The following is a 13685-nucleotide window of genomic DNA, read 5'->3' as shown; positions in this document are numbered from 1 at the left end:
AGGGTTAATAAAGGAGGTGCAGAGCAATATCAGCCACGATCCAATTGGCTCAGGAATACGGTGCAAACAGACAGAACAAAAATCAATCGCTTCCAGTTGTGGGTCAAAGCCGAAAAGGAAAAAGATAAAAATCGGCAAACAGGTCATCTGAGAGACAAGATATATCTTAAATAGAAACAAGAGCATCGTGCCTGATAGGGTACAGCATGTACACGTACAGTCAGTGCCACATCAATGGTAGTACAGTACTTGCCAACTCTCTTGATTTGAGGTCAGTAGGCTTTTCTCCCACCTATTTGCTCGTGAATGAAAATGTTGAAATCTGCACATTTTAGTTCCGATTTAAACAATCGTAACAGATACAATAAAAATGAAAAACTGTCACAGTATTGCAGTTTTTTTTTTAAACAGTAGAAAATACATGTTTAAGAAACAAAACAAGAGTTGTCCCCATGCAAAACTTGGGTAACTTTCTTACAGGAATTACAGGACTTTGAATAAGTTAGCTCCTTTTATTGTTCTTCATTGGAATGGAGTGTTACACCCTCCTCCCTGTCTTCATAACAGGGTCCAGAAAGGACAGTACAAGAAACTGGCTGAAATGATTAATCTGCATGCCAACGTAAACTCATAGACCAACAAACTACAAGTTTCTGAAATATTCTGCTTCCTTAAAAATCATTTACTTTCAAGTTATTCCCTATTCACAACAGTGAAGAGTCCCTATTGGCTGACTCAAATAAACAGAAAAGTTGGCAAGTTTTACAAGAAAGAGTGTTGTTTTGACCTTTTGAGCAATGTGGAAACAATGTTACAACAAAAATAAGTAAAATACAAGATTTAAAAAATAAATTCAATTAGTCAATAGATTTTTTCCCCAATACTACTTCAGAATATTCAACTAAGCATTGAAAGAATATGTTCTTTTCCTTATTATATTTAGGTAGGGCATTTTTGATACAGGACATTAAAGAATAGTAACCTCTCACAAACATGCACTTCGAGGCTCATACAAAATCCTAATTATTTTAAGGGCCCATTCCACTGAAGGGTTCTGTGCATTATTTGCATTGCTGCAACTGGTATGTCATCAAAATTGTTATAGCAAATTGTCAGTGGAGTTAAATTACTTAATCAATAAAGTAAATTCAGAATGGTCTTATAATTGACATTATAAGAAAGGCTTCATTTACAAATTCTTTAGCGTATTGCCTTGCTTGTATATGGGGTTTATTTGAGACTAATTCTTGTACAAATAACTTGCCAAAATGAATATGCTAAGAATCCATTTTTGTAAAAATAAAACACACCCAACCCCTTACCTGTTCCCTGATATTTCTGCAAAGTGACATATCAGAGTCCATTGCGTCCAGGTTAAAATAGTTCTTCTCTTTTAGATCTGTTCTCAAGGCCGCTCCTTTGATAAGGTACACGTGGGCTATGTAGGGAACGTTCCACACACCTCTACAAGGTACATCACAAGGAATGTGAATATTTCACAACCATTTCTAAACAAATGTCCCAAGTCAAACACATGCTGCAGGCACATAGCAAAACAATATATACAGCGTTTAAAAATGGTCCTAAACACAGAAAGCTATTTGGTCCAACTGTTCCTTTAACAGCATTCCATCAATCTTTACGAGCAGAAAAATATATACTCCAGTGGCAGCGCACAGTCACTGTGAAGTAAAGTACAGGAAACTTTTTTTTAATCCGGCACGGACGGGACCGACGTGGTGCCGGTTCATCAAAAATTCCGGATAACCGAACACTATAGTAAAGATACGGAGCCGAGAGCGCCATATAAAGCAACAAACCCTGTTGCTTAGCAACAGGTTCAAAACAATGGGCACAAGTTGCAAGCGTCTCTGTAGCTTAGTAACAGCTGCAGCCACACCCTTGCACAGCAACACATGGAGCAAGGCAAGTAATAAAAGTTACCTGAACCTACTCCTGAATTTTGCCGGTTAACCATCATTTCCGGTTATTTAGGTGCCGGTTAATCAAAAGTTTCCTGTGGGGCTTTCCTAAGATTACAGGCCCTTCTCCAGAAGGCCTTGTAGTATTAGCACTATGAGCCCCTTGTTGTGTCGGAAGCACAGGCTTGTTATTTTCTACTTAGTTATGTGCCATTATTAAGCCGTACAATTTTTTTCTTTAAATACAGGGATAAAATTATTAACTTGCACTACATGGTAGGGAGGTATAGTATAGCAATATAGAAGTAGAAATCGTTTTTAAATTGTGCTATATTTGGAAAAAAAACAAATAGATGATCCCAAAGGTGTCATTTGAATTGAGTGCCAGTAGTAGAGGCTCCCCACCCTCAATGCTTTTGTTGTGCTGCCTCCTCCAAAGTAATTAAGTGTACTTTCCCAGCACTGCTGCTAAAACATTTTCAAAGCTCGCATACCTCTGGCTAGTAAGCGGGGGCAAAGATCTGGCAAATGGAGTATAATATGTGAAATTGTCCCTTTTGGCAGCAAGAATAAAAAAGCATATTATCTAAATGGTGAGAGATGGCAGAGCTCTGAGATGCAGAGGGATCTGGGTGTCCCAGTGCATGAATCGCAAAAGGTTAGTATGCAGGTACAACAAGTAATTAGGAAAGCTAATAGAATGTTATCGTTTATTGCGAGGGGGATTGAATACAAAAGTAGGGAGGTTGTGCTTCAGTTATACAGGGCATTGGTGGGACCACATCTGGAGTACTGTGTACAGTATTGGTCTCCTTATTTAAGGAAGGATGTAAATGCGTTGGAAGCAGTTCAGAGAAGATTTATTAGACTAATACCTGGAATGGGCAGGTTGTCTTACGAGGAAAGGTTGGACAGGCTAGGCTTGTATCCACTGGAGTTTAGAAGAGTAAGAGGTGACTTGATTGAAACATATAAGATCCTGAGGGGTCTTGACAGGGTCGATGTGGAGGGGATGTTTCCTCTTGTGGGAAAATCTAGAACTAGGGGTCACTGTTTAAAAATAAGGGGTTGCCCATTTAAGACAGAGATGAGGAGAAATTTTTTCTCACAGAAGGTTGTGAGTCTTTGGAACTCTCTTCCTCAGAGGGCAGTGGAAGCAGAGTCTTTGAATATTTTTAAGGCAGAGGTAGATAGATTCTTGGTAAGCAAGGGGGTGAAAGGTTATCGGGGTAGGCGGGAATGTGGAGTAATCAGATCAGCCATGATCTTATTAAATGGCAGAGTAGGCTTGAGTGGCCTACTCCTGCTCCTAATTCGTATGTTCGTATGTATGTTCGTAATCAAGGTTCCTGCTTTGGAGGACTATTCAGTGAACCCTGCTGAAAAGTGCACGGGGATGAGGGATGTGAACAGGTCTAAGCTTGAAGATGATGCCCTACATGGTAGAAGAGCAGGCTGGCACTCACCGTCTGGGCTCACAATGAAGAATGGCCACCAGGGCCAGGTACTAGTGGGCCGCCAGCAACTGTGGAACCATAGTCCAACCGCAGTCAGCACAAAAAGGTGAGCAAATTGGGCAAAAGATCCCACAACAAACACATTTGAAAAGCAGGACAATCCACACTTTTCTGTCAACATTTACCATTCTAAATTGTTGCGTCAACATTTTCATTCAATTTTGCTGTGTCAACTGTCACAGTGTAGTTTTGGACTCTGGCCATTAGATGGCTCTTTGGAGTAATTTTCTGAAGTCTCTCTCCCAACTGTGTTTTATTTATATCTATCACTCTCTCGATCATCAACTGACAGTGAGCAACACTATAGACAATTACTAGTACGGAATGAAAGTGAATAAAACTCACACTCTGCTTCCTTCAACAATATCAACATAATCCTCCGAGCGTGCATAGAAACCATCGGTATTCAGTGCACCCCAGAAATTGGACCACAGCCTTTTATGCTGGCTAACCATTGGTGCAATTATCCTCCTGTTAGGATCAGAGACAAACAATGATTAAGCAAAAAAAAAAATACTTTGCAATTAATTTAGTGAAAAAAGTTGACATTTGACCATTTTAAGAAGTCATTTTCCTTTTTACAGATTTATTCACATTCTACTTTGTAACCAGAAAAGCGTTACATGCTATTTTAACTATCTTGCGTCAAATAAAATCGACAGAAATTCTGTTAAAACAATAGTCTGAATGTCACAACTGGTGGGGAAAGAAGCAAAACTATACCATATTACGCTTGGCAGAAGGCTACTTTTGAATAGTTTAGAATTTCAAATATCTACAGCCTTGCATCAGTGGGACCATGTTCACCAGCGTCAGATTATGGGTTCAAGCCCCACGCCAGAGACTTGAGCACATCATCTAAGCTGGCATTTAGGTGCAGTACTGCGGGAGTGCGCCTTTTGGATGAGAAATTAAACCAAGGCCCCATCTGCTCAGGTACTCTCAAGGTAGACATAAAAGATCCCAGGACACTAGTCGAAGAGCAGCAAGGTAGTTGTCTCAATGTCCTTGCCAGGATTTATCCCTCAACTGACGTCACTAAAACAATTTTTTGGTTATTTATCTCTGCTGTTTTGTGGGACCTTGCTGTGCACTGGTTGTGATGTATGGAGGTCATGAAAGGTGCTAGATAAATGCAAATTCTTCCTCTTCCTTTATAAACCTCTTCACCTCCAACTCGAAGACCCTCCTTAAAACCCATCCCTCTGACCAAGCTTTTGCTCATTCCTCCTAATCTCTCCTCCTTTGGCTCGGAATCCACTGTTTCCCTATGCCTGTGTGAAGCGTCTTGGGACATTTTTCTACACTAAAGGTGCTATATAAATGTAAATTGTTACTGTTGTATTGGGACATTAATGTACTGATTTTTAAATCTCAATTTTGACTCGTGACTCTTGGAGAAAAAAAAAGGGCCTTGGGAATCTGTATGTAATCCTTCTTCAGTGGCCAATAGCATGATAGTAGATACAAGTGTTGGATTAAACCCACTGACTGAGGACAGCGATCTTTTGCGCTTTACGCAGTAATCCTCAATGTGTTGAAGCTTTAATTTGAGTGACTAATTCAAAACAGCCTGTGTACAAGGCAAATGTGGAGAGTCAAGTTTAATATCCAATATTCTGCTTTTAATTTCGTGACTGCTTTTACAACACAAGTTTATTGTACCTTAGGTGGCTTAAATTAAATCAACATTTAAAAAGCCCGAGTTAGTCTCCTTAAATTAAATAAACATTTAAGGAGCTTAATGTACAATATAGCCATTAGTTTAATTAAAAAACATATCCTGCTTCAATTTAATGACATTCCCAATTCAATCTCCACTCATACCTAGTGTTGTGTCCTGATTCAGATCTACTGAGTTACCCGGAAGTTGGCACTTTAGACTGATGTGGAGCTGCCAGAAAAAGGCTGCACCAGTTGAGTAAGCAGAGCCAAACTGGTAATAGCTGTTCTCAGTTTAGGCATCCTGGGATCATCCTGATCATTGAAGCATTGACTTTCAGTTCATTCAACAGAGCTGCTCCAGGAACAAGTGGAACCCAAAATGGTGGGTGTCCATTGGGTGCAGCAGGGAACACGTGATTTAAATGAAGAGATCTCGTGTAAGACGAAAGTTTTTAGGCAGATGGAGAGTACATTGTACTGAAAATAGTCCCACTGGGTTTATCTTTCTGCTTAATATTTGTTCAAAGATATAAAAAAAAACAGCTGGGAAGAGTTTGCACAAATTAAAGGGGGTAATGTGTAATTCAAGAAATGAGTCCAAAGGTTGGGTAGAGTTTAACACTTGCAAAATAGTTTGTTTAACAATTAATTATCTATATGCTACATGGCAAATATCTATAACCTACATGGAAAGTGAACCACCACAAACTGGGACTGACTATAAGAAACAGAAGTTCATTTAGAAAGAACTTTCTGAAAATAGGACAACCATTTAAACTAGAATTGAATATAGGAACAGGAGTAGGGCATTCAGCCCCTCCAGCCTGTTCCACCATTCTATTAGATCTCTACCTCAACCATATTTATCCGCCTTTAATCCAGGTCCCTCAATACCCTTACTAACAAAAATCTATCGATCTCAGTCTTGAAAACTCCAATCGACCCAGTATCCACAGACTCCTGGAGCAGTGTTCTAGGTTTCCACTACACTTTGTGTGGAAAAAGTGCTTCCTGTTTTCACTTCGGTGTGGAGATGCCGGAGTTGGACTGGGGTGGACAAATGTAAGAAGTCACACGACACCAGGTTATAGTCCAACAGCTTTATTTGAAATCACAAGCTTTCGGAGCGCTGCTCCTTCTTCAGGTGAAGTGGAGAAATGCATAAAGACACAGCTTATATAGTCAGAGAATCATGTCAGATGTTTACAGGTAACCTTTCCAACTGCCATTTATCACACCTCGGCAGAGAGATAATAACAGCAGTCAAAGGTGTGAATGGTGTCCAAACAGGTCAGTCAGGGAAACATTACATCAAAGAACAATGAGGTGGGGTCACAAGGGGTCAAATATTGCAGATGCTGGGGTCTGTATGAAAAACAAAAAAAGACAAAAAACATTTTTTTTGGCTGGAAATCACAGCAGGTCTGGCCACATCTGTGTAGAGAGAACAAGCCAATGTCGACTCGAGTCTGGATGACCCTGCATCAGGTGGGGTTACATGTAGCGTGACATGAACCCAAGATCTCGGTTAAGGCCGTCCTCATGGGTGCGGAACTTGGCTATCAGTTTCTGCTCGACGATTTTGCGTTGTCATGTGTCTCGAAGGCCACCTTGGAGAATGCTTACCCGAAGATCGGAGGCTGAATGTCCTTGACTGCTGAAGTGTTCCCCGACTGGGAGGGAACACTCCTGCCTGGTGATTGTTGCGCGGTGTCCGTTCATCCGTTGTCGCAGTGTCTGCATGGTCTCGCCAATGTACCATGCTCCGGGGCATCCTTTCCTGCAACGTATGAGGTAGACAACGTTGGCCGAGTCACATGAGTATGTACCATGTACCTGGTGGGTGGTGTCCTCACGTGTGATGATGGTATCTGTGTTGATGATCTGGCATGTCTTGCAGAGGTTGCTGTGGCAGGGTTGTGTGGTGTCGTGGTCGCTGTTCTCCTGAAAGCTGGGTAATTTGCTGCGAACGATGGTCTGTTTGAGGTTAGGCGGCTGTTTGAAAGCGAGTAGTGGAGGCGTGGGGATGGCCTTAGCGAGGTGTTCGTCGTCATCGATGACATGTTGAAGGCTGCGAAGAACATGGCGTAGTTTCTCCGCTCCGGGGAAGTACTGGACGACGAAGGGTACTCTGTTGGTTGTGTCCCGTGTTTGTCTTCTGAGGAGGTCTATGCGATTTTTCGCTGTGGCCCGTCGGAACTGTCAATCGACGAGTCGAGCGTCATATCCCGTTCTTACAAGGGCGTCTTTCAGTGTCTGTAGGTGTCCATCGCGTTCCTCCTCGTCTGAGCAGATCCTGTGTATTCGCAGGGCTTGTCCATAGGGGATGGCTTCTTTAACGTGGTTAGGGTGGAAGCTGGAGAAGTGAAGCATCGTGAGGTTGTCCGTGGGCTTGCGGTAGAGTGAAGTGCTGAGGTGTCCGTCTTTGATGGAGATTCGTGTGTCCAGGAATGAGACTGATTCTGAGGAGTAGTCCATGGTGAGTTTGATGGTGGGATGGAACTTGTTGATGTTATCGTGTAGTCTTTTCAGTGATTCTTCGCCGTGGGTCCATAGGAAGAAAATGTCGTCGATGTATCTGGTGTATAGCGTTGGTTGGAGATCCTGTGCAGCTATTCACTTCATAATAGCCTAGTCTAATTTTAAGATTATGCCCCTTGTTCCAGATTCCCCCACCAGAGGAATTTGTTTCTTTGCATCAAAACTACTGAATCTCTATCGTTTTAAACAGCTCAGTTAGATCACCCCTCAACCTTGTAAACCCAAGGCAATACAAACCAAGTTTATGCCTCATAACTTAACCCTTTAAGACCTGGTATAATTCTGGTGAATTCACACTATAGTCACTCCAAAGCTAATTTATGCTTCCTGAGGTTCAGTGCCCAAAACTGAATGCAGTACTCCAGCTGGCGTCTGAACAAGGCAGAGTACAACTGAAGCAGCACTTCCTCAGTTTAGTATTCCAATCCCCCTGAGAAAAGGGACAACATTCCATTGTCCTTTTTGATTACCTTTTGTACCTGTGCACTAGTCTTTAGTGATTTGTGTACATGGACACCCAAATCCCTTTGCTCCTCCACGACTCCTAGTCTCTCACCATTAAGCAAATATTCTGATTTGTCTTTCTCCGATACAAAGGTGGTTGATCTCACACTTCCCCACAATGAATTTCATCTCCCATAATGGGGAAGGGCTTGGAAAATTGAGGCCGACCGCGGTGGCCATGCGCGGCCTAGCGCTTGAGGCCCAGCCAAGCTCTCGGGCCGAGACTGACCCCAGGTGAGCTCCCGGTGCGGCCGGCCGCGGGCCGCGCGGTTAACGGCCGGCCGCTCCCCCGCCCGCTCTGTGTCTCGGGCCGAACGGTTGTCAGGCCCGGCCCGAGTGACCCGAACTCACCTGCTGCTCCGGCGGGCCGGGAGCGGGATACTGTGCCGGAGCCGCAATGTGGGGGTATGTTGTGCTGGTGCTGTTGCTGTCGGGATTTTAAAAAATGGCGGCGAAGTTTCGGGAGGCTGCAGGATTAGGCCCGCCCACACACAGAATGAAACGCCCCCGTGACGCACCGATTGGTCAACCATCAGGTCACTGAACTGTAGGATTGGTCAATGATCACGTCAGTCAACGCTAATGAGCGGTAGGATTGGTCAACCGCTAATGAGCGGATTTTGGAACACTTTTTTGTATACTGTCTGAACAATTTTTGTCTGACCAAAAAGTAAATATGCCTATGACACTCCCCTGATCATCAGCTTTCTTTTGATATAACATATGTGTAGGTACGCTCTATAACTTTTGAGTGTATAGCAGACAGATGGACAGACAGACATACTGCTTTATATATATAGATAGATTATTAATATATATGGTGAGAATCTATGGCCCCAGTACAGATCACTGGGGAACACCATTTATCACATCCAACCAATGCGAGAACATTCCCTTTATTATCCCTATTCTCTGTCTGCTACTTCCCAACCAATTACCAACCCATATCACAAAGTTACCTCCAATTCCGTGCGTTTACATTTTTGCTAATAATCTCGAGAGCCTCAACTGTGAAACTTTCTTGCTTCTGTGTGGTTTTTTTTAATTTTTTTTTTTAATAAAAGCTATCTTAACTGGTTTTCTGAAATCTCAATAAAAAATTCTAATTCTCAGCAAATTCCCCCCTTCGGATTCCCACCAAAATAATGAGCTTAAACCATCCTCCAGTTAAGAGAGAGGCAATGTGTCCTGCTCCCAAGCATCGGTCATTTGCACTCTTTAATCAATTACCAACATGAGAGAAAAAGTGGGCTGGAATAACAAGTCCTTTACTAATCCCTGTCCATGGGGCAATGCCTAGTTTCTGTTCAGAACTCTCTGACAGTACGGTTGACATTAGGAGTTCAGTGCCTTGTGGAAACACAGGTACAACCCTGTATTCTAAAAGAAGAAGAAAATACTGCAGATGCTGGAAATCTGAAATAAAAACAGAAAATGCTGGAGATACTCAGCAGGTCAGGCAGCATCTGTGAAAAGAGAAACAGAGTTAACGTTTCAGGTCGATGACCTTTCGTCAGAACTCATTCTAAAACCCTGGTATACCAAGTACTGCAACACTAGACTACACCACACTTTCCTAATGCATGGAAAACCAGGTTCCTCAATTAATGTCTCTAATGATGGAAGTGAATGGGAGCACTACATTGAAATTCAGGTGGGGGGTGGGTACGGTGCGCATAAGCCCCAAAGCGGGCAGTGAACCCGGGGAGTCCGGGAATGTGGAGGCTCGGCTGTTCCATAAACTTTCCCGGAGTCTCACCCAATCCCGGACAGATCCACTACCTGGGGGGCGGGCAGGCGGGAGTGGGAATTTGGCGGCAGTCGGCCGCTGCCAGGGATCCGTGGGAATGGTCCCCAGCAGCCAGTTGAAGGGAGTGGGGGCAGAGGGGGTGGAGTGCCTGGGGGAAGGTAGGCCCAAGGTTACCTTGTGAGGTCCAGAGGAGTACTCCGGCTCCTCCTGGCCCATAAGGAAACCTTTATTTAAACCTTAACCCTCTTGGACCACTTCTAGCCCACGATTCCCCACCCGACAAGTTTGGCCTGATGAGGAAGCGGTCACTGCTCCCACACTCAGGCCGCCAACTACAATTGCAGATCAAGCCCCGATGATGTCCTCAGGCCCCGATCTCCATATTTAAACAGGACCACGGTCCTCCAGGTGTGACACTCGCCTGCTCAAAAATGCAGGTTAATATCAGGACTCGATGGGATCTGAGGGCATAAGCGAATGCCCTCATTTTAACTACCAGTTTCTGGCAGGGACCGGGGTTGGGCAAATTAAAATTGGGGTCTCAACTGATTGTAGACAACACTTTACTCCCCTTTATCTGTAATTGGGGATTAGACACTAAGCTGCTTACAGCTTCAGTACCACTTTTGGCTCAACCATTCCAGGTTTGGGATCATAACTTCATGGAATTGGACACAAAAAAGATCGAGATTTTTTTTAAGATTCAGGTTATGAATACTTTGCCCTGTTCATTCAGCAGATCCATGAATAGTCAACATATAGAATTATTGCAGCAAATCAACTTTAATCAGCACATAACTACACATCCCTTTCTGAACTCATTACCTGTTTTTCTCAATTAAAAGTTTCAGTGTATTTGGGTTTGTCAGCACAACATCTGAATCAAGGCTGAAGTAATAGTCACATCCGGGATCCTGGCGACAGTAATCCCTATATGGAGAAAAGGCAGAGGACAGTAAGAGACAGTAAAATTATACATCACTTGTAACCACAGTGCTGATCTACTTTAAATCACTGTCTTTAGTAACGGAAATAATCACAAAGTTCCCTTTTTTGCTGTTCAGTATTTGCTGAAGTCATTATATTTATTTTGGCAGGTTTAAAAATAGATAAAGAATTACAAACTAACTTCCAAAAAAAAATCTTTAAAAAGGAATTTGCTCGTCTGATGCTTTTGTACTTTTCGTTTTATAAAAAGGGCTAATACAGGAATCCCGCCCCAACCGCGGTTTTGCCATACGCGGATTTCAAGTATACACGGTTTCCTCTCTGCGACAACTTTTGCCAACCATGGCAGTGAATTTTGTGTATATGCAGTTTTTAATTTAGGATCAAGGTAAATAACATGATTTTATTGCTTTTATATTCTTTTCTATTGTGTTATTTGAACATTTATACTGTATTTGCCAACCGTGGTTTTACTAATCACGGGGGTTTTCAGGGACGTATCCCCCGCGGTTGGGGAGGGATGACTGTATTTTTATAACTTGTCATATTTCCTGGCTGCTGCCTTGCACCGCAAGCTTTCCCGCCCGGCTGCTAGTCAGCCTCTCAATCAGGCCGGCTGCCAGGTGGGAAATGGAGTAAAAAAAAATTCTAATGTGGTCCCGCTCAGGACTTCTGCGTTCCCAGTAGATCCGCATTTCCCGGCCAGTGAAAGCCGCCCCCTCCCCACCACCCCCGTTCCCTCCCCGTAAATACCGGGGCCAATGTTTCCATAGATTAGTTTTGAATTTACACCACTTCAAGTACAGCGTCCTCTGGTTCCACTGCTCTGGACAATGTGAAGCAGCTCGTCATGGTCTACATGGTCTAGTCCCTTTAGAACTTTGATGACTTCCAAAGTTGTGACTCAGATTGACATGAGTGGGTCTGCGCCGGCAACCCCTTCCTGGCTGTGGCAACCCCATCAGGGAAGGAACCCCAATTTGGTGGCTTTCTGTCAGTGGTATACAGTTTGAGTTTGTAAATTTTTTTTTAAATGGTAATTTTATAATTATCATTTAAAAAATGACAACAGGGGAAGCATATTAAATCAAGATCAGGTGTAAAGTGTATAAGCCAGTGGTCTGATCATCTCTCTGTTGTGAGACTTGCCCAATTTACAGATGCCGCAAAGACCTTGGAAACTTTAAACTTCTGGATCATCAGGTGGCAAAACAAAATTCCAGATACCGAAGTTGTGGCTCATGCTAGCTTGCCAGGAATTAAGGTCAACTGGTCAAGACTCAAGGGAGGATGATCTGGACATGGATTGAGGATGTCTGCTGATCAGCTGCAAGTAGAAGGTAATCTTGGGCAGCCCAAGGGCCATTAGGACACATTCAAATGGAGCCTAAAAAACAATCTGAAATCCTAGGAGCAGCTCGTGACAGCCAGGTGGCAGATTGTCAACAACAATAACAACTTGTATTTATATAGCGCCTTTAACATAGTAAAACGTCCCAAGGTGCTTCATAGGAGCATTGATGCGCTATCAATTACTCATAAAAGACTGAGAGTTAAGAGAGTAACTAAAGGCTTTTATTAGCAAAGAACAGAGCATGCCTCTCGTGGTTGACTGGGTTCCAAGAAGGCAGGGGGCTGCAGGTCAATCACCTTTATACCTGGGCCTGTGTGGGTGGAGCCAGCCGAGACATGCATAGGTACAACAGTGGTTTACCACATTCACCCCTTGTTTAAAATTGAGTCCGGCGGGGTGAAGTGTACTAAAGGTTCGTGTAAGTAAGTCTATCAGGTGGCCTTGTATGCCGTCCTGATCGTCGTGGTGGCGGCGGTGATGGTGCAGCATCCAACGTTGAGTCTGGCGTCTCATTGAGTGGTTGGGTGGTCAATGACGGGTCCTGGGGCTGCGGCATGCGTCTAGCGGGGTTGGGTTGTGGGTAGTGGTGGATGGCAATGGTAGTGTTTCAGGGGCACCCAAAGGTGCGAGATCTCGTGTGGGGGCTGTGTCCTCCCGCCCGTCCGGGTACGCTACGTAAGCGTACTGGGGGTAGGCGTGGGTAGTGGTGGATGGCGAGGGGGGTGTTTCGGGAGCACCCGAAGGTGCAAGGTCTCGTATGGAGACTGTGTCCTCCCGCCCGTCCGGGTACACCACGTAAGCATACTGAGGGTTGGCATGGAGGAGGCTCACCCTCTCGACCAGGGGGTCCGTCTTATGGGACCTCACGTGCTTCCGCAGTAGGACGGGTCCTGGAGAAGTCAGCCATGTCGGTAACGAGGTCCCCGATGTGGACTTCCTGGGGAAGGAGAACATTCTCTCGTGAGGGGTAGCATTGGTGGCTGTACAGAGCAGTGACCGAATGGAATGGAGCGCCGCAGGGAGGACTTCCCGCCAGCGAGAGGTCGGAAGGCCCTTAGATTTCAAGTTTAAAAGGACTGCCTTCCAGACCGTCGCATTCTCCCTTTCCACCTGGCCATTCCCCCGGGGGTTGTAGCTGGTGGTCCTGCTTGTAGCGATACCTCTCGAGAGCAGGTACTGCCGGAGTTCGTCGCTCATAAAGGATGAGCCCTGTCGCTATGAATATAGCTAGGGAAACCGAACAAGGCAAAGAGGTCATTCAGACATTTAATGACCGTGGTACTGGTCATGTCTGAGCAAGGGATGGCAAACGGGAAAACTCATCAATTATGTTGAGGAAGTACACATTGCAGTCGGAGGAGGGGAGGGGCCCTTTAAAATCGACGCTCAGCCGTTCAAAGGGGCGCGTGGCTTTGATCAGGCTTGCTCTGTCTGGCCTATAAAAATGCGGTTTGCACTCGGCACAGATTTGGCAGTTCCTGGTC

At 44.3% G+C, this 13685-nt stretch overlaps 1 protein-coding gene across 4 annotated transcripts in view; it reads right to left on the bottom strand.

The window, feature by feature from the left end:
* The window catches only part of plod2 (procollagen-lysine, 2-oxoglutarate 5-dioxygenase 2), a 159423-nt gene that overhangs the window by 24137 nt on the left and 121601 nt on the right, over positions 1–13685 (bottom strand). For 2 of the 4 annotated variants that reach the window (XM_085989861.1, XM_085989858.1), the window contains 4 exons: positions 10725–10829; positions 3785–3910; positions 1323–1464; positions 254–292 (listed from right to left, as the gene is read on the bottom strand). In XM_085989861.1, the coding sequence (XP_085845987.1) occupies positions 254–292; positions 1323–1464; positions 3785–3910; positions 10725–10829 (412 nt within the window). The remainder of the gene's footprint in view (positions 1–253; positions 293–1322; positions 1465–3784; positions 3911–10724; positions 10830–13685) is intronic. The other 2 variants (XM_085989859.1, XM_085989860.1) reach the window with 1 other exon arrangement.

Source organism: Somniosus microcephalus, chromosome 6 (genome assembly GCF_052327205.1).
Source record: "Somniosus microcephalus isolate GS21.2 chromosome 6, FLI_Smic_1.0, whole genome shotgun sequence".
NCBI lineage: Eukaryota > Metazoa > Chordata > Chondrichthyes > Squaliformes > Somniosidae > Somniosus > Somniosus microcephalus.
This window is presented reverse-complemented; position numbering and strand designations above follow the sequence as displayed.